This window comes from Sphaeramia orbicularis, chromosome 13 (genome assembly GCF_902148855.1).
Source record: "Sphaeramia orbicularis chromosome 13, fSphaOr1.1, whole genome shotgun sequence".
In the NCBI taxonomy this organism is placed as follows: Eukaryota; Metazoa; Chordata; class Actinopteri; order Kurtiformes; family Apogonidae; genus Sphaeramia; species Sphaeramia orbicularis.
Genome location: NC_043969.1, coordinates 17,025,959 through 17,050,179, shown reverse-complemented (window position 1 = coordinate 17,050,179; position 24,221 = coordinate 17,025,959). Strand labels below are relative to the sequence as shown.

At 40.3% G+C, this 24,221-nt stretch overlaps 1 protein-coding gene across 1 annotated transcript; it reads left to right on the top strand.

Moving 5' to 3' along the window:
- Positions 1-472: 472 nt before the first annotated feature.
- vaspb (vasodilator stimulated phosphoprotein b) lies at positions 473-23,830 on the top strand. The gene is given in 20 exon segments (XM_030152214.1): positions 473-684; positions 12,639-12,810; positions 15,666-15,846; positions 16,662-16,728; positions 19,065-19,177; positions 19,951-19,992; positions 19,995-20,012; positions 20,015-20,050; positions 20,053-20,112; positions 20,115-20,141; positions 20,144-20,173; positions 20,176-20,198; positions 20,440-20,555; positions 20,716-20,767; positions 20,982-21,009; positions 21,117-21,156; positions 21,321-21,370; positions 21,984-22,050; positions 22,165-22,232; positions 22,327-23,830. Coding segments are annotated over 20 exon segments (1,230 nt in total). The 5' UTR covers positions 473-679; the 3' UTR covers positions 22,362-23,830.
- The last annotated feature ends 391 nt before the right edge of the window (positions 23,831-24,221 follow it).

Below are 24,221 nucleotides of genomic sequence, written 5' to 3'. Positions count from 1 at the left end.
TATGGAAATCAGTTCCATTTGACACCCCTGACCTACGGGTCATTCAGCCTCATCTGTGTTGGAGGAGTTGTTTTTTCCAAGCGGTACGTAAACGCCTCATGGGATTGTAGCCTACTTTGAAGCTAGCGGGTTGGGCCAGACTCCAGTCTATTTACACGGAGACCTACCGACCGACAAGCCGACAGACCGACCGACAGGGGCACGGCACTGAAGTCTGGAGCTGACACACGGCTTTAATCTCTTATAAAACACACCGTAAAACGAGTTTTATCCCGGTTGGTGTGAGAGAAGTAGTTTGGGTTTCGGGTTAGCGCTGTTTCTTCTTCTTCTACTACTTCTTTTTCTTCTTCTTCACTTCTTTTTTTTGTCGTAGAAACCAATGTGGGATAGTGATTGGAGTTGACAAGCCCGCTCCACTACTGTATACTCACCCCCTCCACCTCCTCCTCCTCCTTCTCCTCCACCACCTCCTCCTCCTCTCCCGCTCCACACAACCAGGAAATCGTCGAGGTGTGCTTCTTTATCCCAGTAGTGGTTGCCCCATTCGCGGGTGTAGATGCGCCTTTTCCCTGTTTTTTTCTTCTTTCCTATTTCGCTACTTTGACTTTTGTATCCGGGCTTCAGCTCTGAAGTCGGTCAAACTTCCCTGCGAGGAGAGGTTCTCCACTCTGGCCGAACAATGAGGTGGGTAAAAGCGGCTCAAATCCCTTCATCTTCATTGTGTTTCCTAGCTACATTTTTGTGTTTCGGTTAGTAGTTTCACAAAGGCGTCTGTTACACCTGAAACACTCACTTTCTTTGTGTTGAAGTGACCCCCCTGCTGATGTTTCTTACACATTAACCGTGTTTCTTAGCCTGGAATAAATCCAACGTCCCAACTGTTCCAACTAAAGGGACGCTTCTATGCACTATGGAAGCAGGTTTTTTGACCTCTGCAAGAGATCAACCCGATAGTTTGTGAATCAGAAAGTAAGCGTTTGTGTCTGGTCCTACTGAAAGTCCTGTCATACCTGTTCATATGTTCATAACTAAGTAGAAAAAAAAAATCTGAAGTTAAAGGAGCAGGTCTGATGACAACATAGATTTGTATCGGTTTTAAATGCTCCATGTTGGCTCTTTTGTTTTGCTTAGCTTTCCACTTGCTGCAGCCTGTAGGATTATTATGCATGCACCTGAATATGTAGGAAATCCATTACTTCAGATTTTTTAAATAAAGAAAATCTGCTTGCTCCTCATAGACTAACATAATCATGAGTTCTACATTAAGTAGGTCTGTGTCAGTGTCATCAAAGAAATTATGAAAGGGGTCTAGTGTCTTGCTTAAAGGCACTTCAGCAGTGTGGTATTCCTAAAACAGCACGATCCTACTGCCTGAAATACATTTGTCTTTACATCATGTCATGCATTGCTCAGTTTAAACCCATACATTATCGCTGTCCCTCCTTTACTATTCTACTCCCTCTGGTAATGCAGAGGTTCACACCAGGAACCAAATTGCTCTGTGGAAAGCTCATGTCCATGAATTCCACATCCTGTCACAGCCTGTGCAGTTGGCAATTATATGCCCTGAAACCACCGCTTTGGGCTGGGATTTCTCTGTGCTGCTTTTTCTACTACTTCTCTTGTCAAATAAATGGTGCTCCATTTATGTCAAGGAGCAAATGTTGAGAGTTCCATTCTGAACCGTGTGCTATAGTTGTGTACTGTGGTGGCGGGCTGATAACCTGTGTGACTAGTTTTTTTTATCTCAGACCTATTGCGCTGCCCTTTCTGCAACAATATATCTCAACTCCACACTTGGGTTGGTCCAGTGTTTGTTTTGCACATATTTCTTCACAGTTACTTTGATTAGAGCAGGAACAAGATGCCATTTAGCTGCCTACAGTCCTGGCACTGTTACAATGATGTATTAAAAATGTACTGCTAGTGAGGTCATTATCTAGATCCTTACAATAATCAGCTTTTTTAAACACAGATAACATAAAACTTATCTCATAGTTACTTCATTATTCATTCAGTAGCCTCCACGACATGTATAAAACACATATGAATAACACAGAAGCTAAGTGTGTGTCCATATAGCCATAATATACACATCTGAGATTAATGTGTAAACAAATACAAAGAGACAATCACACCCTGTGGTAAATAACATCGTGCCATTGCTGGGAGGAGCTGAACCGTCGTATGGCTTGTGAGACATGACACTTCCTCAGTTTATCTGAGTTGGATTAATAGTCTTCTGTCCACTGACTATGCTGTGCAGAGGGTGGTGGACATTGTCTATGATGGACATGGGTTTATTTCGCATTAGGAAAACTAGCTCCTAGCCTTCCCAGCCGTCTCTCAATGCTGCGTAGTCTCCAAATTCATCAATGAAGCTCATGAATTATAAAATACATGTAAACACCACCTGTCCTACCACAAATGAAAGTTATTACATGTCACAGAATAAGATAAGAGCCTTTTTTATTGATGTATTGGACCACAACGATAAAAAGACACTTCCCCAACCATAAACCGTTGCAACAATAGAGTAAGTAGAACGTTTTGTGTGTCTTTGGCTTGTACTCTGCCACTGTCTCCTAGCAGTTTCAAGGTGGTGTTTGGGTTGATAACAGTAGGTCATGCTGCTCTATCTGGATACTTCTGTGTCTGACCCTCCATTGTGGCCTAAACAGTTCATGTCACCTTGTGTATAATAGGTGAAGACTGGAATGCAGCTCCACGTTTATGTTCATTGTCATTTGTCCCTGTGGAATGTAAATGTTGACACAGAAGTGCAGTCAATTGGTGAAAAGTTCAACGATTTCACCCAAACGTGTAAATGGCTCAGTAATGCATCTCAGTCAGTAGAAACTTAAACCAGTCCTACCACAGATACTATGGTTCTACTGATTCCTTTTCTTCACCTTTGGTGAATTTCAGGTTCCCAGTGTGAAGTCATACAGGGAAATGCATAGAGGTTTCACATGCTGTTTTGTGTTCATTAAAATTTTAGAATTTCATGAATCAGGTTTCTAAATGTTCTTCCTGGTTTTCCTTCCACTTTTTTTTCTGTCTCAGTGAATAAATATTCTTTGAGTATCCTGTATCATCATTTCAGTCAAACTTATGGTTGTTGATACAGGAAGTGATGGTGATTCACTGTTACTGTCAGAGAGGTGACTCCCGTCTCCCTCTGATTCACTGGCTGGGTCTCTGTGACTAAAGGACCTGTTCTATCTGGCACCAGCAGTGTGGCTGCCTCAGGCTCAAGAACCAACACGCGTGACGTGAGCGTTCAGGCATACAGCTGTAATGTGTCTATGTAACAATGTTTACAATCTAATGAGTTTCCTGAACTCATATTCAATTGTCTACGTGCCTGGAAGCGATGCCAAACTGAGCTGTGTGGAACAGCAGCACAAGTCTCCTCTGCCTGTTTCTTAGACTCATGTCTGAGTGTATTATTGATCTGCCTTAAAAGCAGGCAAATGGCTTTCTCCTCCTTAGTCTTCTTTGTGTTTCCAGTGGTTTATTTTGAGGACAGAAGAACAAAGAATTTTCTGAAAAGAATACTTTTCTAACAGTGAAGTGTCGATGTCAAATTCTGACGTCTTGACCTTGTATTCTAATTGAAACTGTTTTTTAATGTGTTAAGCAATATCACTGAATATGTGCAATGACACAGTTTTGTTGTGATAGCCTTATGTTAATGCCTGGTGTTATATGAGGTCCATAATGGTGTGTCCTCTGTGTTGCATTTTCATGTCTCCACATGTTTCTCTGATTCCTGAGTGCAACCACATTTTTTTATATTCTTTTGAAGTCTGATATAAGCAGCAGAGTCATAACATCAGCTTGTATGAATCATTGGAATAGAGAGGTTACTTTGCTAGCAACCAGCTTTGTCCCACTAGTGTGTAAACCAGAAGGTGTTCACACTAAGGATATAAAAGAGAAAAAAAAGTCTGCAAACACATTTAGCACATGCTAAACATAAATTTGATTGTTTATCTAACTAATCACTCCAAATGCAAATTTTTAGGGGCTAAATAAACCAGGTTTTTTGTTTGTAAGCAGATCTGTCATAGATTTGTATTTTTTTCTGTAGAAATTCATTGATTTCTGTAGAGTTCATGCATTTCAGGGTGTCTTATACCTGGATATGTGGGAGACATTCTGCAAAGCAACAACACTCTTTTTAAACTACCCAAACTCCTCTAACATCCACATTTACCTCCCACCCACCCACTGTGCCCTAGAAGCTATAGCAATTAAAGTTTTTGGGATTTGCTTGTGGGTGTTCTTGTCTATAATGAATTAACCATAATGGCTTCATTTCATGCATCATGAAGACTTGCATGTTGTCAAGCACTTCAAAGACTCCTTGGTGCTGCTCTGTTTGACAGTATGTCTGATCAAAAAAAGCCCATACGCTTCACCCATCCACAGTCCCATTATTCACACACTCCAGCCTTGTGAATTTGTTTCACACTGACCCCCCTCCCCTGTAACAATTTACCCCAGTTGGTCCTCCCACTTCTCATACTCATAAATAGGCCATTATGTCGCTCTGCCTCTTGGATTAGAAGCTTTGCTACATAAGTTACCAGGCATACACAACCTTCCATTGTGTACTTGATGACAAATCAGTTTCCTTGATGGTGACCAGTTTTTTTTGTCTTTAATTGTGCCTCCAGGCTGTTAATTCATTCTATGCTCACGTATTTTACATCTAAGCTTTAGCCTAACTTGCTTGTTTGTCTACAGCATGTTAAGTAGCTATTCAGTACCCTGATTTGTAAAGAATGCCAGCACATGATATCAAAAAACAAAAATACAACTGTTATGGCTGATGGTCAGAATGATAGTTAAAACAAAGGATCATAATGATTTCTCTAGGAAATGATGTGAGGGAATAATTTAGTATTTACTAACATTTCCTGATTAATAGATCAAATTATCAGTATATGAACCAACTCAGAAACGGTTGTTGTTGTTTATGGAAAAAATAACCAGATGGGAATGTTGGCTTGTTGCCTATTCAGTGAAAAGGCATTCCCCAGGCCGTTAATGTAAATGACCCATAAATTCACTAATCTCACTGCTCACCAATTGATCCTCAGATATTATTGTGTAAATTATGTAGTTCATTGGCAGAATGCATTTCTCATTGTAAAGTATTTCTGAACTATTATGTAATCACCTTGCAGCAAGTAAAGCTTAACCCAATTCATAACATAAAATATCGCATATCACTTTCCATATTCAAGATATTTCTGACAAGGCTAAAAGAAGTGATTTTTAAAAAAAAATGTTTTATCCAATAAAACATGGCACTTCTTTCTATTAGGTGCATTTAATGTGTGTGTATGTATGTATGTATGTGTGTGTATGTATGTATGTATGTATGTGTATGTGTATATATATATATATATATATATATATATATATATATATATATATATATATATATATATATATATATATATATATAAATACACACACACACACCAAATGATTATCACAATTTTTTTCTGATAATTGTTAACAAAAATGTCATTATCATGGCACATAATTAAAATAGTATGAAACATGGATGAACTGCCCTTAAGGTTTTCAGCTTGTTCTTATTCCCTGTTCTGAGTCGGCCTTACCATAATCAGTGACACATAATTAATTATATTTTCTAACTATCACATTGCAAAAGCATACAGCAAAATCCAGCCCTGATTTGCTTTTGCCAGCCTTCTACTTTTGCTATAAAAGATTTTCTCTATCTAGTTAATCTGATTTCAGTTGGAAGTGCCCTCCAGAGTTGATAGTCCTTTATGGAGACAGCTGATTGGCATAGCTACTTTCAGATAAATGCTCTTTGGTGGACGTGTCTTTTTTTATCTCCCCTTCAGTTTGCTCAGCCCTAATATAACGTAATGCTCTTTGTTATGGTAATGCTGTGGCTGGTAAAGATGGTAAACAGGAAGTAAGGCAGTGCTTTGATACTGGCCATTGTCCAGGTGAACATTAACACAGCCTTAAATCACCCCCAGTGAATCATTCTTTAAGCTAGAAGTTGAAACACGTGAAGCTTACGCTCCACTGGGGCTTCTTGTCTGGCAAAGATTGACCATCAGCTGTGGGAAATCGGGCAGAATGAATTGTTCTGCAGTGGCAGATAGAAGTTGGAGACACAGCTGTAAACCCTGTGTGGCTTTTTTGCAGCAGTCAGTGGCATTACTCATCCCAGCTGATGGAAAACCTCCATTTAACTTCATATTAAAACCAGAGATTTCACTGAGCAGAATTGGACCAGTGACATATTGTATGGTCAGCACTGGTAATGACCGCAGAGATGCATAGGCTTCATTAGGGGTCGACTGCTTAATGGAACATAATGGACAGCAGTTGGTAGAAGAACTACTTGATGCCGCCGCCTGTCTGAAATATTCCAATCTTTCAGGTCCTTGAAAGACTTGACCTGATAACTGATACTGAAGGAAGAAGCTGCTCCGCTGGATATTTGAGTAGCAGTTTCCTCACATCATTATTAGGCATCACTTATAATCTATGGGTAGATTATACCGCTGTGCAGGAGAGTTCATAACAAAAAACGGTTTGGCATCAGAGAACCATCTAAAGACTGAGCCACTTTCTGCATGGGTGACATTTTTGTGCATGAATAGTGATGCACATAATGTTGTTTACTGTTTCTGTGTTTTGTTTTCACCATGGAGCTCACACTGTTTTCAGTTTTTAGGACCATACTGAAACTGCAGCGTGTTTTTTTTTTTTTTTTTTAATGATACAAGTTTAGTTTGGGACCTACATGACAGCCGTGCAGTCTAAAAAGGACTATCCTTTTATGAAAGTTAGCGTCCTCTGTTAAAATAGTTGATGCTCAGTGCTCAATCGTGGGTGAACATTGGCCTGGATGTTACTTGTGCTGTTTTGTTTGTACATAGTTTCTGTCTGGAACAGAACAAACAACTAGCCTATTATCCATAGCTGTGGTACATGTCTTTTGCTTTAACTTGTTGTGTTTGCATCATACATTTGCAGTAATTTTCAAGGGATAATACAGCGCTGTATGGAAGCATTGTGTATCTGACAAAAACTGGCAAGGTCAATGAAGGTATTATTAAGTGGCCACTATCTCTGTATATACTCATGCCTTAATTTGAATTAGAGGGGGAAATGCGATTAGATGTTGTCCTTTTCCTTTTACAAGCTTTTTGCAGCTTTGAGGTTAATCTTAAGAAAATTCATCTTTACCCCAGTACACACAAGTCAGGACAGCTGAGAAAGAGAGATTTTTATTTTTTCTCCACCAAGGCCTGGCCTGAGTTAAGGGGGATGTGCTCCAACCTGTAAAAGGAATTGAGCTCAGTGCGAAGGACGGAGGTGAGCTGGCTCCAAATATGGGCATCACAAGTGCCAGTTTTGCCACCACCACACACACAAATGCGCACATGCCTGTCTTACATTGCCTCCGAAACAGGAAGGAACTCTCCTCCCCCCCCCCCCCCCCCCCAATGTTGAAGTGGTCACACATCAAAATGAAAGTTTGTGGCCATGTGTCGATGGACCCAGAGCCCTATGAACAATACCAGGCAAAGGATGATTCAGCACATAAAGAATGCTGAGGGCTTTTCTAAGTAGAGACACGTTTCAGCTGAAGATGGCTGCCTCCATTCGAACAAAGATTTTGTGGAGAAAAGCTAAAAAATAGCTGAGATAGCCTGGATGCCTCTATGTGTAGCTGACTCGTGCAGGCAGAAAGTAGTAGCCTGCAGCGTGTGTGTACTTTGAGCAGCATGCTTGAACCTGTATGAGACTAAACAAGAGGAAAAGGACAAAGACAGAAATTTGCAGATGAGTAAAGTAAAGTAAAGAGAGATTCAAAGACTTTTAAACTTCACCGAAATAGGCTGGAGCTGTCATAATTAGGCCATGTAACAGTACTTTGCAGTTGAAAGCTGTCCTTGAAATATCTTAAGAATATTATCATGAGAAACAAACTATTTTCATGGGATCTACATGCGGTTCAGAGAGGTCGCTCACAGTGTCATGTGACCCGACTGAACGTGGCCTGAGGGTAGTTTGAGGGCACAGCACTGTCAGATGACCAAGCCAGCGTCAACAGGCTATTGTGTGGCATCCCCATGTCCGAGTCAATATCAGAGGTCAAGTACTAAACCACTACCATGACCTCTGTGCACTGTGTGATGAGCCAACAGGCATTTTGCTCAGTTTTCATTTGTTAATATTGGATGCCATCAATTTTACACAACTTTGTGCATGGAAAAGCACCCCCTTTCATCACATGTAGTTGCTGAAATGATGAAATGGAGGAAAAAACACCCTGATGCTGTGCTCTTAGAAACGTGCTTGTACTTGATTTTCCCATATTGCCTCCATCAAACTATCACTTCCTTTTCTCACTTCTCAGTGCAGTGGCTCCTGTCTGGAGCGTGACTATCTGTTTTGGCCTCTGTGGGAAGGGAAACTATCACTTGTCAACCTGTGAATGAGTTATGGCTGCATAGAGTGTTGACCACAACATTCATAGTAACTGATAAAAACTGAGAAAACCATTAAGATTTTTTTCTATTTTAAGTAGTGGTTGTGTTTTGAAAAAAATGCCCTCCATCACATTTTTTTTTTTTATTCTTGAGAATATTCACTTTTATCAGCTGTGACAATCAGCTGTGACATGCGGTCTCTGTTCTCTATTTTTATCAAGCCATGATGTAGAGGGAGGAAGTGGTTTGGTTACACACAGACACAATAAAGTGACTTATTGTCATTCCTTGTCTGCTTGTAATATAAGGAAAAGACACAAATAATGAGTCAATGTTTAGTGATGCCGCAGGGTTTTCAGTGTCTTATTCATGTTTAACTGAATTTTGCCATTATAAAAGCTGTAAAAAGAGGAGATGTGAAACAGTAGTTAAATATAGGCTCAAATATCTATATGAAATGGTTAGCTGAAAATGCTTTTCACACACCTGTATTATAAGCTTTGTAAAGAGGGGGATGCTCCGTGAAATAAGAGTGTCATTGGCCTTTTTATCTGTACAGCCATGTTAGTTATTTTGCTAAGTTGGGGACTATGTAATCTTTGGTATAACTGTCTCATGATGCACAGGATAAATGCAGACTTTGCTGTGCTCAGTTTTCTTTTTACTACCAGTCAGATATCCCTGCACTATATATAAGTATGCACCACAGTATTATGTAAGCAGGATCCCTGCATGAGTGCCACCGAGAGGCATCTTCGTACGGATCTTGTGCTCTCAGATAAATGGTTTGTTTCTGTGAGAGTGGTGGAAGAATAAGAATAAGATGAAGAAGAGGAGGAAGAGTAGCAGTCAGAGACGTGTGGTGGGAGGGTCAGGTAAACAGAGAGGAGGAGGAGGAGGGAAGAGACAGAGCCACTGGGCCTGACTGTACTTGCCAGCACATTTGGGGAAAAGCTCTTCAAGCACAGCCTTATAGAGACATTTCCAAGAGAGCATGTGCCCTGGCCTTGCACCGCGGTTTCCTGTTAACCCTTTACTGACCAAGAAACCACAGAGGGATTAGGAACTCACTTTGCATGTAACAATAGAAGTGAAGACACACAGGGATCCCTTTTTTTTTTTAGCCTTTTTGTAAAAATATTTGCAATTTGCGTATACAGCTGTCACACTTACGAAATGATCATGATGAGGTAATCACAATTATTTCAGTGTAATTCATTATGAAAATTGACAGAAAAAATATATTGTATTATTATTTCCACATCATTTAATATCATTTGACTGGCGCTCTTTTAATCATCTCCTTCTGGTGTAAATTCAATGGAGAACTAGTGCTGTGGTGGTTTATTTTGTACCTTAGTTGAATATTTCAGTAATAGGCTTTATGTATTTTAGTCATGTCATATCTGCCATGTTCAATTTCTTCTAAAAAAATATGTATAATTCCTTGCTTTTTCAAAATTCCAGGCCAATAAATGTCTCTAATTCTTAGGATTTCTCTGCATAATGAAACTATTAGACTTATACCACAGCGGTGGCGACAAGTCAGATGCCAGTGTCATGAGCCAAAGTTGTAACTGGATTTTTGTTTATTTTCTTGTGTAGAGTCCTCTATATAAGGGACTTGGACACCAAGCCTATGGCACAATAAAGATCTGTGTTTGGCTCAGCCCCTGATCTATTTATGCTTAAGAAAAAACCTCTTAAGGTACCTGGTCACTAAGTTAGCTTAGCCCGGCAGCTTCAGCATCCGAACTTGTAGCTGGTGGTCTTTGTCCAAGGAAGGACAGGAATAGATTCTTTATGGCCGCGGCTGTCATGGTTTATTCCAGTACTGAAGTTCTGTCTAGTCAACCCCAGCCAGGAGTCCTGTGCAGCTCTTACCCAGTGGCCCAAGGCGACACATGGACCCACGTGTTGGCAGGTTGACAGGTGTGAGGGCGTGCACACATCCTGGTCTTTATGCATTCATGCCGCACACGCTTTTAGAGTCTCAGTGTCCGTGGTTGTATCAATAATGCAACTGCTCACTCTCAGTCCCACTCCTGGGCCCTCACTTTCTCTGCCATTAAATATGCATCGGTTTCCCGGTCCTATGTCTCTGTCCCCTCCCATTTCCCACAAGCCCTCTCTGCCCTGCACATTAACCACATACTCAGTGAAGACAAAAACACTGCTGAGTCCCACCAGCAGTAGGTGGTTGGAACCTGTTTGATGTGACCTGGAGTATCTACATTATAGGATTAAAAAATTCTAAGCCTGGTGTGCCCTCTGAGCCTGTAAAAAAAAAAACTGTTTATTTATTTCCTCCACCAAAGAGGTTTCTGTTTTCATTACCCTTCCATTCTCTGTCATTGAGTCGGATCATCTAAATGGTTCTATTGATTTTAATGAAACTTGCAGGAAGGGTAGGATATGTACAGAAGATAAATTAGAATCATTACTCCTTTTAATAAAATTACCTATTTACTTTAATAAATTACTATTATTTATCACACTTTAAATGACAAATAAATAATAATAACTGATGTGCAGAGGCCTCAGTTCCATTCCCTATGTGACTGACCTTTATTGCCATTACATTTACTCTGTGTTCCCACTTCCATCTCCCTCTCTACTGCCCAGTGTCAAATAAAATGATCAAAATAACACACAAAGCACATGTCAAACATCTTTAAGAATTGAAAAAGTAAAGTGCATACTTATATTTAAACATTTTGTTTTTTAATTGCCCAAAAAAGAGGAGAAGGCCCTAATGCAAAAATCGGGCACATTCACTGAGGTCACAGCTACTTTAAGTTGTGTGCCAAATAACTTGCACAATTACAGGAAGGTATTGTTGGAATTCATGTAATGCACTTTTATGACTGACACAAAGCTGTTTATGTTGCGATACCAACATTAGGGATATTGCAATACTTTTAAGTGTTTCACAGATAGTTATAAGGCAATTTTTTTAATGTATATATATTTTTTTTCAAGTATTCCAGAGAAGGGCCAGCATCCCATTTATACCCATTTAAACCATAGATTTTGTCTTATTATACCTTCACTATGTTTATTCTGTTACCATTGTCAGTAAGGTAAAAACCAAGTGCATGGTCAACATGTACCGAATTTGCTGTAGAGTTGAAGGAAAATTCGGGACATGCATGTGCACATTGATTGTTTGGGCCAATGCTTTCCTTATTAGGCAGTGGTAGCAGCAGGAAGTGGGCTGTGGCTTCAGTGCTGTGTCACAGGAAGCAGCAGATTGTATCACGGGCGGGACAGATGGAGGGAGAGGGGGGAAGAGATGGATTAGGGGACTATAGGGAGAGCAAAGGGGGGTTAAATCGGGAAAGGAGGGGGAAGAACTGGAAAGACTGGAATTGACAGTCAGCCAGTTTTATTTCCCCTTTACCTTATGTACTCTCTCCTGAACATTGATACAGCATTGGCATGGGCCACTCTGCTTGTGGTATTTTCCCTAAAAGGAAAAAAAATGTTTTGATGTTAATGCCAGTAATGCAAGCATGTCTGCACTCACTCTGCAGGCTTCAACAACTGCTTCTTAATTGATAGCATACCTGAATGTGTTTTAACTCGTGTTTTCTATCTGCCTGGTATCATAAACAAATGTTTGGTCACTGATTTCAAAACAGAGGATTGCCTTATTGTATGTGTAGAGATTGAGGTCAATGTAGAGCAGGTGGAAGATTCCAGAGCCTTACCTCTTTGCTAGACTGGACACTACTTCCTGCCTTTGTCAGTCTCCATTGTTTTCTTGCCTCCCATCTTATTTGTGATCACACTCATCTTTTTCTGTGCAAAGACTAACATATTCGTACTCTTGGTCTCTGCAGCATCCTGTCTCTTGTTCATGTGTCGAAATATATGTTTTAATACCCATGATGAGTCTTTGCTTTCGTAGTCTTTAGTCTTTGCACAAGTGCTCAACATGTCAATCATCGTTCCTGATTTCTGTGCTAAGGGAGGAAACAAACAGAAAAACTGGGAAGCTTCTTTCTGATGGCCAACCTCACAGACTCTATTCTGAGTGTGATTCTTTGCTAAAGAAGTTTATAATGACCCTCATCCCCATTGACATCCATAATAAATTTGTTTTGTTCTTTCTGTGCTCTCTTCCAGTGAGTCAAGTATTTGCCAGGCTCGGGCCACTGTGATGATCTATGATGATGGCAATAAGAAGTGGCTGCCGGCAGGTGCTGGACCCCAGGCTTTCAGTAGAGTCCAGATTTATCATAACCCCACCAACAATGCCTTCAGGATAGTGGGACGCAAAATGCAGACGGACCAGCAGGTACAGCTGCCATCTTCTGGCAAACAGGTTTTCCCTCATATACGGGCTGTTCTCTGTGTTTGTAGATTCTTCCTCTGCCGGTCATATGTTCTGTGATCGTCTCTGATTTACTTGTGGATTATGAGTGAGTAAGTTTGGGACATTTTATCTTTGCCTTCACTTAATCATTATCTATGCAAAACCACATGCCAAGATTATGCTCTACACCTTTGATGCTTATTTAGTGACTGTATCAGCTTGAGTTGCCTCAGCTGGGCACAGATTTTTTTTGGCATTTCCACTCTGTAAGAGCAGGGACTAACTGGTTCCATTGGATACTATGTCTGTGTTTCATCTTTGCTGGTTCTAAGGAAGTTAAAGTGATAACGAGATGTAGGATGTTGTAGATCAAAAATAACACGGTCCAATGTGTGGCATCATTATCCTCCACTAGGAGGTACAGGGGTTGGACAAAATAATGGAAACACCTTAAAAAATCAACAAAATATAATTTAATATGGTGTAGGTCCGCCTTTTGTGGCAATTACAGCCTCAATTCTCTGAGGTATTGATTCATACAACTTGTGAATTGTTTCCAAAGGAATTTTAAGCCATTCTTCAGTTAGAATACCCTCCAACTCTTTTAGAGACGATGGCGGTGAAAATCGACGTCTTACTTGAATCTCTAAAACTGACCATAAATGCTCAATAATGTTGAGGTCTGGGGACTGTGCCGGCCATACGAGATGCTCAACTTCATTAGAATGTTCCTCATGCCATTCTTTAACAATTCGAGCTGTATGGATTGGGGCATTATCATCTTGAGGTGAAGGTGTTTCCATTATTTTGTCCAACCCCTGTATTGTGATCACTTTGCTTTGTGTGTTTGTTTGTTTGTTAGCAAGATAACTCAGAAAGTTATGGATGGATTTGGATGAAAATTTTAGGAAATGTTGATACTGGCACAAGGAACAAACGATTAAATTTTGGTGGCGATGGGGGGGACTGATCTGCCTTGGCGGAGGTCTGCGCTCTCCGAGTACTTTTGTTGTTTTACAATGTGAAACACCAAGGTAGGGGGCAGTCTCTAGATGTATTGGAGCACATAGACAAGGTGGACTGTGTTTACTCAAATCTGACTACAGAAGCATGTTCTTACCTGAAAAAGACTTAATACAAGAAAAGCACTCGGAGAGCGCAGACCTCCGCCAAGGCAGATCAGTCACCCCCCCCCCCCCCATCCCCCCGATCACCACCAAAATTTTATCATTTCTTCCTTGTGCCAGTATCAACATTTCCTGAAATTTTCATCTAAATCCGTCTAACTTTTTGAGTTATCTTGCTAACAAACAAACACACACACAAGGCAAAGTGATCACAATACCTTCTGGCGGAGGTAATAACATTTTGTTTCAAAATTTTTTAACTTGCCACAATAGTTTATGCTGCATCACAACAATGGCCAGACATGCCGAGTACTAGCCGACAGTGGCCGTGCCCCATGCTGATGCCTGAATTAAGGGGAATTGAGTGGAAAAAGGGGAATTTTGACATGTTTATTAAAGATCCTCTTCAGTAATATGATAAAAACATCTCGAAAATATTCACAATAATCAACTGCATAATATCTTAGATGTTGCAAACCCTGCTTTTAAGTACCTGCCTTAAAGCCCAACACAACTGTATTATTTTGTATATCTGTATGATTTGATAGTTCTTTTAAATATGCATTTATGTAGTCTATTGTTGGCTTTAGTACAGTATGTGTAGGTAGTCTTGGTCAGTGTCATTTATTTTGTGCTTTGGGAATAAAGGAATATATAAATAGATCCATATATAAATAGATCCATGGTTCTTCGTACCTTAAAAGCTGCATTAGAGCTGTATGCTCTATCAGAGGAGAACAAAGAGGATTGCCTCATTGCTATTAACATATTATGAGTCAGCAGATGTCTGCAGACAGAGATGGGCAGATACCATGTAAAAAAAAAAAAAAGAATCGAGGTAAACTGACTTTGGGTGGGTCTGTCATTGACTACAGGCATACTCTCCCTGTGGTCTCAGTGTGTCTATGCTTTAAACATTCAGGACTGTGAAATGTTCCCCAGAGACGGGTCTCAAAGTGGATGATGTTTCCTGTGAGATAGTTGGCCTGTTCAACCATTCCTGTGACAATTTAGGCAGAAGCTTGATACCCAGTGAAGACTCCTGTTTCTATGTGTGTTTACTGGACACATGAAACTAGGAGCACTAATTAGAGAAAACATGAGATACCTGTTTATTTATAGTGACACCTCCAGCCTTTAAAGTTTTGTTTTTAAATATATTATTCTGGTCACATCCTCACCAGGTCCCTCCTGCCTCTCTGGCCTTTCTGACAGGACTGTAGAACGTTTAGGAGAACCACTGGCTGCTGAACTTGCCAGCTGCTCTTTTTAGTGCATGTTGTCCGCTGTGATAGTCACCCTGACAGGGTCTCCTCTTCTCCTCTCTGCTCTCTGGAATCCAGAGGCTGTTAAACAAATAGTGAAATGGTGTGTCAGCACATTCAGGCAACCCTCAAACCCAGAGCATTTTTTCCTCCTGGTTCATAATCCCACGCCACCTGCTGGGTGGAATATAAACTAGGCTATCCAACAAAAATAATAGTGGCTACCAAATGTTATGCACAAGTGGTTATGTGGGTTTTTAATGGGTTTTCCAGCTTCTCAAATAAGTGACTGTTGTCTTTTTCCTTGTGTTTTCCCTTATTGTGTAGATGATATACACGTGAACAGCAGCTTAAAAGTCACTGTTTAAAAATAGAAAAATGCTTTTTTCCTCCATGATTCTCTAAAATTATTCTTCTATTTATATGCATTCTCCTCTTTCCTCAGGTTGTAATTAACTGTCCAATTGTTAGAGGTCTGAAGTATAACCAGGCCACACCTAATTTCCACCAGTGGCGGGATGCCCGGCAGGTGTGGGGGCTCAACTTCGGCAGCAAAGAGGATGCTGCTTTATTTGCCAATGGCATGGCACACGCACTGGAGGTGCTCAACTCCATGGCAGATGCAGGTATGGCTAAAAAGAAACTCCAGTTTCCACAGCTGCAGTATGTGTAGATTTATGTTTTTCCCCAGTTGGCACAATCGTTCTCATATTTGTGGATCCATATTTTTTAGCATTTGCGAAACAATTGATTTTTTTTCATATAAGGCCATTTTTCTCTGAGTAGTAGAATATCAGTAGTTTAGGAGCTTGGTTTTGTGACTGTGGCATGAGTCCACAGACTGTGCAAAAAGCAATAAAGATTGCAATTAGGGCAGTTGGAGTTTGCCTTAAATACTATTAACAAACTAGAAGCACTCGGAGAGCACAGACCTCCGCCAAGGCTGATCAGTGGCCCCCCCCGTGGGCCCCCCCACCCCCGATCACCACCAAAATTTAATCATTTCTTCCTTATCCCATTTCCAACAAACCCTGAAAATTTCATCCAAATCTGTCCATAACTTTTTGAGTTATGTTGCACACTAACGGACAGACAAACAGACAGAAAAACAAACAAACAAACAAACAAACAAACAAACCCTGGCAAAAACATAACCTCCTTGGCGGAGGTAATAATAATTATGCTTGATTGTATTAACCCACCCATTTTGTCTCCACTGTTATTCATTACTGTCTTCATCATGGCCCTCTTTAGACTTTGTACATTGAGCTGCATTGGTAGACGAGGTGTGTCCTCCAATAAAACCCCATAAACAAGTTGAATACAAAGATTACAGCAAACCCAGTTATGAATGGTGTAATAATTTTTCTTGCAAAGTCTAATCTTGTGTTCTGTTATGATTTTGCATTTGCATTAAGGATGTTTTGTTGTGTTTTGACAGGCTATGCAACCCTTCCTCGCCCAGTGTCAAACGGACCATCTCCAGAAGAGGTGGAACAGCAGCGAAGGTACCCAAACTTTGTTCCTTTTAGCTTTTCTCTGCAAAGACTCACATGAAGTAGGCCTTATTTCTAGTGCTGTCAAACAATTAAGGTTTTTAATCAGATTAATCACAGGGCTGCTGTGGATTCATTTCGATTAATTATGATTAAATATCATTCATTTTTAATCTATATTAATCGTGTGGCATTTTGCATGAGCAAACGGACTCAAAAAAGAGGGAAATATATATTCACTTAATGTGTTTGTCGCAAGCTGGGTAACGCATTAGCCAAAGTGCTAGCAGAATCCCTGACTAACATGCTTTGCGTTAATGTGGTATTTTAAGATGGAAGTGCTTTGGTGAAAAGAAAACTCCTTCCCGCAGGGTGTGCCTATTACTTTGTTGGTTGACTGTTCTGTCTTGGTTTTTTTGTACTCAAATTTCCCATCCAGAGGTCCAATGTGCTGTTAAGTGTCTTCTGTCTTTGTCAGTTGGTTCTGCTGCCTGTCACTGCCGGATCAGCTGCCCATTTGTGCATGCGTGATGGTAATTCTGCTTGGACAAACTGCCCGCAATGTGTTGGCAGAGACGTTCAGAGTCATTTTGCGCTGCAGATGGGTTAATTGCGTTAATTTTTTTTTTTTTTTTATCAGATTACTCATGGTGATGGATTAATCCACGTTAACGCTTTAATTTTGACAGCCTTACTTATTTCATGATGGTCTGCTCAGTGTGATTCAGTAAAAGAATGTTGGTACAGACAACCTAGCAGCTTTATTTCTCCATCTTGACAGTTTGGCTTTGCTCATATCAAGTTTATACCATAAACCGACTTACTGCAAATTATCTTCCAGCTTTAGTTTCATAATAATCAATTGTGGGTCAAGCTGTTTTGGCTTTGCTGGAGTTGTGTTGGCACAGTTCACACACGCGCATGCCGAGGATTTGATGGTATTAGCCTGACACTGCTTAACCCTCAGTCCAGCCCCTTAAGGTTAAAGGTTACTGACAGCAAGACAGACACATCTCAAATCAACCTGCCCTCTCTTCCTCCATGTATTTGTTAGTACAGTGAGTCTCTCTGTAGTGGTACTGTGCGGCCCTGCAAACAGTAGGCATTAACCTTTTAATCTCATTTAGTCTGACAGGTAGTTTGTTACGGAAGCTTTGTGATTGGTCTGTCCTATAAGTAGTTGTCCCAGTGGTTGCTGTCATACCAGGGGGTAAGAAGTAAAGCTCAGCCATTAAGAATTACAAATCCTGCACCGTTACAGGTGGGTGTTGGTAGATTGTATTGCTATTAATTCTTTAGCTCAATTCAGTTCTGACCAGAGCACAGAAAGGTATACATATATAAAACACCTACAAAGCATTCAGAGCACAAATCTTTCCAAAGGAGTTACATTCACAAAAACTTACCATCCCCAGCAAAGACATTGTTTTTACAGCACTTAAAGACAATAAACCTCTGTAAAAGAAGCTCAATCTCCAGATGCAGCCCTAACTTTATTGTGATTTTATGCAAAGTCCATCGTATTTTGCATAATGGAAGGTAGTGGCTCAAAAGTAAATTTGAAACAAATCTGTGTACACAATCTTGACTTTCAGACAAATCACCTAGAACCCTGAGCCTCTGAAAGTAAAATGTTTAACCCTAGTACAACCAACTCAGATGAGTTGGCTAAAATGTTTCAGCATTTTGCCTTGTGTCAACAAAAGACAATATCATAATTTTTTTCCTGACCTTAATTCATTTATAGTCCCTGTTATGAAGAACTCAAATGAAAAATATCAGGGTGATTTGCACAAAACTGTGTATGCTACAATGCTAACACAGACAAACAAACACCAAGGAAAATACAACCTCCTTTGTAGGGGTATAAATATTAATTGCGCTATCAAAAATAATGAAAGTACTTTATGTGATCTGAATGTGGCCTAAATCACTGTGCATCATTTTGTGGATGTGTTTTTGAGTGGGTCTGCCTGTACATAGTCTGTGTGTTGTTGTATACAGCTGTTGAGTGGCAGATGTGATGGGGGAGAGTGGAGGGGGAAGTAGCAAACTGATACAGCTTGAATTAGGCCATGTTAACCAGCTGTGGACTTCGCAGTTGTAGCCTAATCAAGAGTCACTGAAATGTTTCATAATCCACAGCCTAATTTGTAGCATTTCACACATGCCAAATGGCATAATTAGACATTGATATCATTGTCTAAAGTTGCTGTTGTATAATAAATCAAACACTATGCATGTTATGTACACATTTGTTGGATGGTGGTTGGTAAGTGCTTATTGCAATACTCCTTTCTCTGCATGTCTACATATATGAGATGGTGATTGTGTTTGTGTGTCTGTAGGTTAGAGCAGCAGAGGTTGGATCAACAGGAACGGGAACGACAGGAGAGAGAAAGACAAGAGAGAGAGCGGCAGGAAAGAGAGAGACTGGAGAGAGAAAGACAAGCTGCTGCAGGTCAGGAAGCACCTGGGCCTCCCAACAGAACTGCTCTCGCCACAAAACAGTCCACTCATGTAGTAGCAGTTTGGTAAACCATCATCTGCTATTTATTTGTTGAGGCTGGTAACACACAGAATGATTGCAAACGAATGCAATGCGGCATAAACTTCATTTTAATCTCGTGACCCCCTCCCCCCTTTGGATTATTTATCCCTCAATTTCACAAAAATAGAGAAAACCCTGTCAGATTTACGAGTCCTAAGACCTAAGGATTTTCCCTAAGGTTCATAAAGGGTTTAGGAGCAGGAATGGCTTTTTTCATTGTCTGAGTAAAACCAATACATTTTCCCTAAATAAAATAGCTTTAATAGTTTTAGAAAAAATATTATTAAAACAACAGACAACTGCTGAAAGACAGCAGTCACTAATGCAGCATGATAATCAACTAGTACATCTTTGTGTATTTTAAGATTCTGAATGTTCACAGAAATTTTAGTATTGGTCCTTGAAAAATAAATGGATTAATTTTGAAATTATAGAAATATGTTGTAGTGTAACATGATTTTGTTATTAATTATTGTCCATCATTTTCCCTGCTCTCAAGTTATTAGCATTGGGTCAAGGTTAACCAAATCAGTCAACCACTGCCCTCATGTCCTACAAGTCCCTCTTCATACTTGACTGTGTGTTCGACTGTATATTTGACATGGTTGCAGACATATTTCATACATTTTGCGCCTCCGTTTACCTTTTATTACTAAACACAAATATTCCTTCTCTGTCATCAGCCTCTGTTCCTCCGGCCCCACCACTAGCTCCTGGAGGACCTCCTCTCCACCTGCTCCTCCTCCACCCCTGGCCCTCCTCCAGCTGGTATTCCGCCTCCTCCAGACCTCCTCCCTCAGGACCTCCACCAGCCCCACCCTTGCCCTCTGCAGGTGGAGGAGGAGAAGTGGTGGTGGAGGTGGTGGAGGTCTTGGAGAGCTGGGGGTTTGGCAGCTGCACTAGCTGGGCTAAACTCCGCAAAGTGTCCAAGGTGAGTTGGTAACAGAAATGCTTTGTTAATAATCAGAACTGTAGCTCCCTGAAAAATAAAAATGAACAGAATGCACAACAGTTAATCCATGGTGTGTTTATGCACGAGGATTCTGCTGATGCTCTGGTCAGTCTTAAAGCTTCTCATTCTGACACGGCTATGATTCCTGCATCTATCCGTGCAGATTTACAGCATGTCAGAATAAGCCTAATGCTGACTTTTTGCTATTTGCTGCCCTCAGCAGGAGGACGGAGCTCCTGCAGCTTCATCAGGCAAAGGTGATACCAGCCGCAGCAGTAACGCCTCTGTTGGAGGAGGTAGCCTGATGGGCGAGATGAGTGCCATCTTGGCACGAAGGTGGGTGACGCTACAAGATAAATCAAAATTTTAAAAATCCAATGTGTGCTTTTGTTATCTTTTAATTAAAAAAATATAGTGTGTAAATGTATTGGGTTTAGATTCCAAGTCTTCCTAAATGTACAAGGTGTAATCTTTAAATAAATTTTGTTTACGTTAGGAGAAAAGCTGCAAACACTGGAGAAAAAGCACCTGTGAAAGCACAAGATAATGTAAGCGGTTGTGTTTTATGGTTTTTCTTTTCTTTTTGTCATCTTCCTCTCACTTTTTATATTTCTGAAGCAGGTGCCAAACAAATGTGATTTTTATTTGTGGCATGATACTGTAGATGATGAATAGCTTAAAAAAAAAAAAAAAAAAAAAAAAAATAGAAACAGGCAGAGAATGATTCACCCTTAACAGAAGGTCTTGGTCTTTTCTGTACAGGATGATTCAGAGTCTCAAGGTCAAAGCGGTAAGAACTGTAGTTTTTATGCAGCATGCCTCCTACATTGATTTCTAGACACTGGTTCTTTGTCATATACAAAAGGAACTGTAACGGCTCATGATTCTTCTCTACAGACACCATAAGGCGGCCTTGGGAGAAATCATCAATGACCAGGTGATTAATTTTTTTTCCCCCCACATTGTACCCCCAGGTTGTTAGTGTCTAATGTGTGGCTGTGTGAGTGTGACTGTGAATGTGTGTATGTGGACCAGGGTGGTTATGTGTGTCACTGTCTTCATTTCCATTCTAAGCACAGAGTGTATGTGTCTCACTAACAGGAATAACTCCATCCCCAAGAGTTTGGACTCCACTTCTTCTTTGTCCCAAGGTTCAGGTATAAGTTGTCCCGTTACTCATGTCCTCAGTTCCCCTCGCTTTTTCTTTTCTCTTCAGGTTAGCACAGCGTCACAGCAACCTACTGGGGTAGCACATTTTACAGTTGATAGCACCCTCTAATGGATCACAGAATGGCATGCACCCAAGGGATTTGAAGCTGTGAGAACTGAGTAACAAGATAGGAGCCTGACGCTGATGGTTATTTTCACTTATCAGGTCTAAATATTTGGGTGGGTGTTCTTGGTGTGGCAACCTTCTGGCAGTATCTTTGTGGCATGTGTCTGCAACTGTGGTGATAAAAACCATTACATACAATGTATAATTTGCCAGTCATAATATTCTATCTTATCATGCACAATGCAGCCTTTCCACTGGTATTTCCAAGGTTCTCAAATCTCATTATAGTATGGTGTTTAATCCTCACTTCATCTCTGGGTACATGTACATTGCTGCAACCCTTTAGCCACTATTCCTTCATCCTTGCAATTACTTTGGTGATCTGTTTCACAGTGGGCCTGTCAGTGAAAAGTCACCGACCTTCCATCCTTTTGAAAAACGCAAAAACGGACATCAAAACCTCTGTCCCTGTTTGTTTTTTTTTTCACCTTGCAGGGCAAAGCCCTCAGGCAACAGCAATGATGCAGGTGGAATGGATGACTCAGATTTAGAGAAATGAAGCAGGTACATCTACATTAGCACCAGCCACATCAGCTCTTGTATAACTGAACTGCACCTCAGTTATAAATTAAACTACAGCCATCCACATCTGACATTGTTACCAATCATTGTTTTGCAGGAGATTCTGGAAGAGGTGCGGAAAGAACTACAAAAAGTTAAGGAGGAAATAATTGGAGGTGAGATTACAGTCATGTAAACTTGCATTTTGACCTTTCTGTAAAATATATTATGTGGGTACTTATGGCTTCTTTCTCTTTTCTCTTTTGCTAGCCTTTATTCAGGAGCTGCAAAAGAGAAGCACATAATTTTGCTGTGTGTCAGATGTAACGGAGGGTGAGAAAGATAGGGGTGGTTCCAGGCCATGGGGACCACTCCTCCACTGCGCCTTCCCATGTAGCCCAGGGATTTCTCATTTTCTCCTGCACATTTTCTCATTTCCACAAACATGTGAGCATACCTGCTTATGTGTTGATCATGCAAATTCACTTCATGCAAATGGTAACCCAGGGAACCTCCTCACTGTGTCTTTGGCACTCACTTACGTTGCGCCGGTGATCGCATCCATCCCATTTGTCCCCTGTTCGACCCGTCCCTTTGTGACCTCTGCATTTTGGTCATCTGAACCAATTCAGAGCACATAGCTACAGACACAGTTGCTCTTTCAATTTGTCATCGTAGACACTCATTACAAGCCTTTTTTCTACAGAAACCCTGCTACTTGTGTCTTCTCCCTTTCACTATCAGATGCACCATTTACTGATAGAACAGTCTTCAGTATTCAGGGACAATATACTAGTCACATTTTTTTTTTACTGTAATAGCAAGATGCTGGGATTGACAACAGTGCTTTTCCTCCTTTCTCTGTTGGCAAACAAATGTTCCGCCTCAAACACCGCTACAAAGAGAAGTTCACTTAAGACATGTGCTAGAAGGTTACTATTTGAAGTAATTGGAGCTGGAAAAACAGTGATGATGGAGGATAGGTCAGAGGCCCCATCGAATCAATTACTGCCGAGCTGACGGCATACCTCTTCATCATGTGGATGTACAGGTTCCAGCAATGGCAATGAACTGAAACGGCACTGCGTAAGCCTTCACTGCTGCAGGAAAAAGGAGTTCGAGGCAGAGGAGACAAGCAAAGGGAATCTGATGGACAACCTGAGTGCTGTGAAAGAGAAGTGTGTTGTAGTTTTATGATGTGTGAGAAGTTATTCTCTTTGCACTTGTTTCAGAGGAAGTGTGTCTGTGTGCCACACTGCCTTGACAGACTATTCCCTCTCACTCTAAATGAGAAATTGTTTGCTGGCCAGTGCAGTGGTCCTATACTGTACCTCTCATTTTCTTCCATTATAGTTATGATTTCTAGTATTGAAACATGAAAAAATGGCCATGATGAGGTCAATTAATTTGGCCGTGACCAACTGCCTTGAGAATAAATATATAAATACACACACACACACACACACACACACACACACACACACACACACACACACACACACACAAATATATATATATGTAAGGAAATAAATATATATATATTTCTTTGGAGGGAAATGTTTATCAAAAATGTTTCTATTTTAATTGAAATGACTGGTGAATGGGGATTTTGTTTTCCTTTTTGATTGTTTTCTTATGAGATGTTATTTTGGGTTTACTATTTCTTTTTTCTAATAGAGTCTAGGCTTTTTACACTGAAATATAAAGAAAACAGCTTAGAGACACTGGATTAGAAATGCCTTTATAGTCAAATACAGCTGCTTCTTGAAATGCATTAATTTGTCTTGAGTCGTCTTTTGCATCCTGTTACACTGTTTTGAACTGACACTGAAATTTAGTTTAAAAAAAAAAAAAGGAAAAAAAGATAACTACATAAAATCCTCCCTTCCTAACTCATCTACTATGGACTGTTGACTGTAGTATTTTTGAAGAGATGTCATGGTAAATTTAGGTATTAAACCACGAAGAAATTCAAGCGTTTTAGGCAATTTTTTAGGATTAACTCTTGACATTTATATGCAGTTTGTGTTAAATTTGACTGTTTATGCTTTCTTTATTTAGTAATTGTTAAATAGAAAATGCGATCAGGGATCAAAATAATGATATTTACTCATTTATAACGGAAACGACGTAAGTCACACTGGCAAATGTGTAATGCTACATTT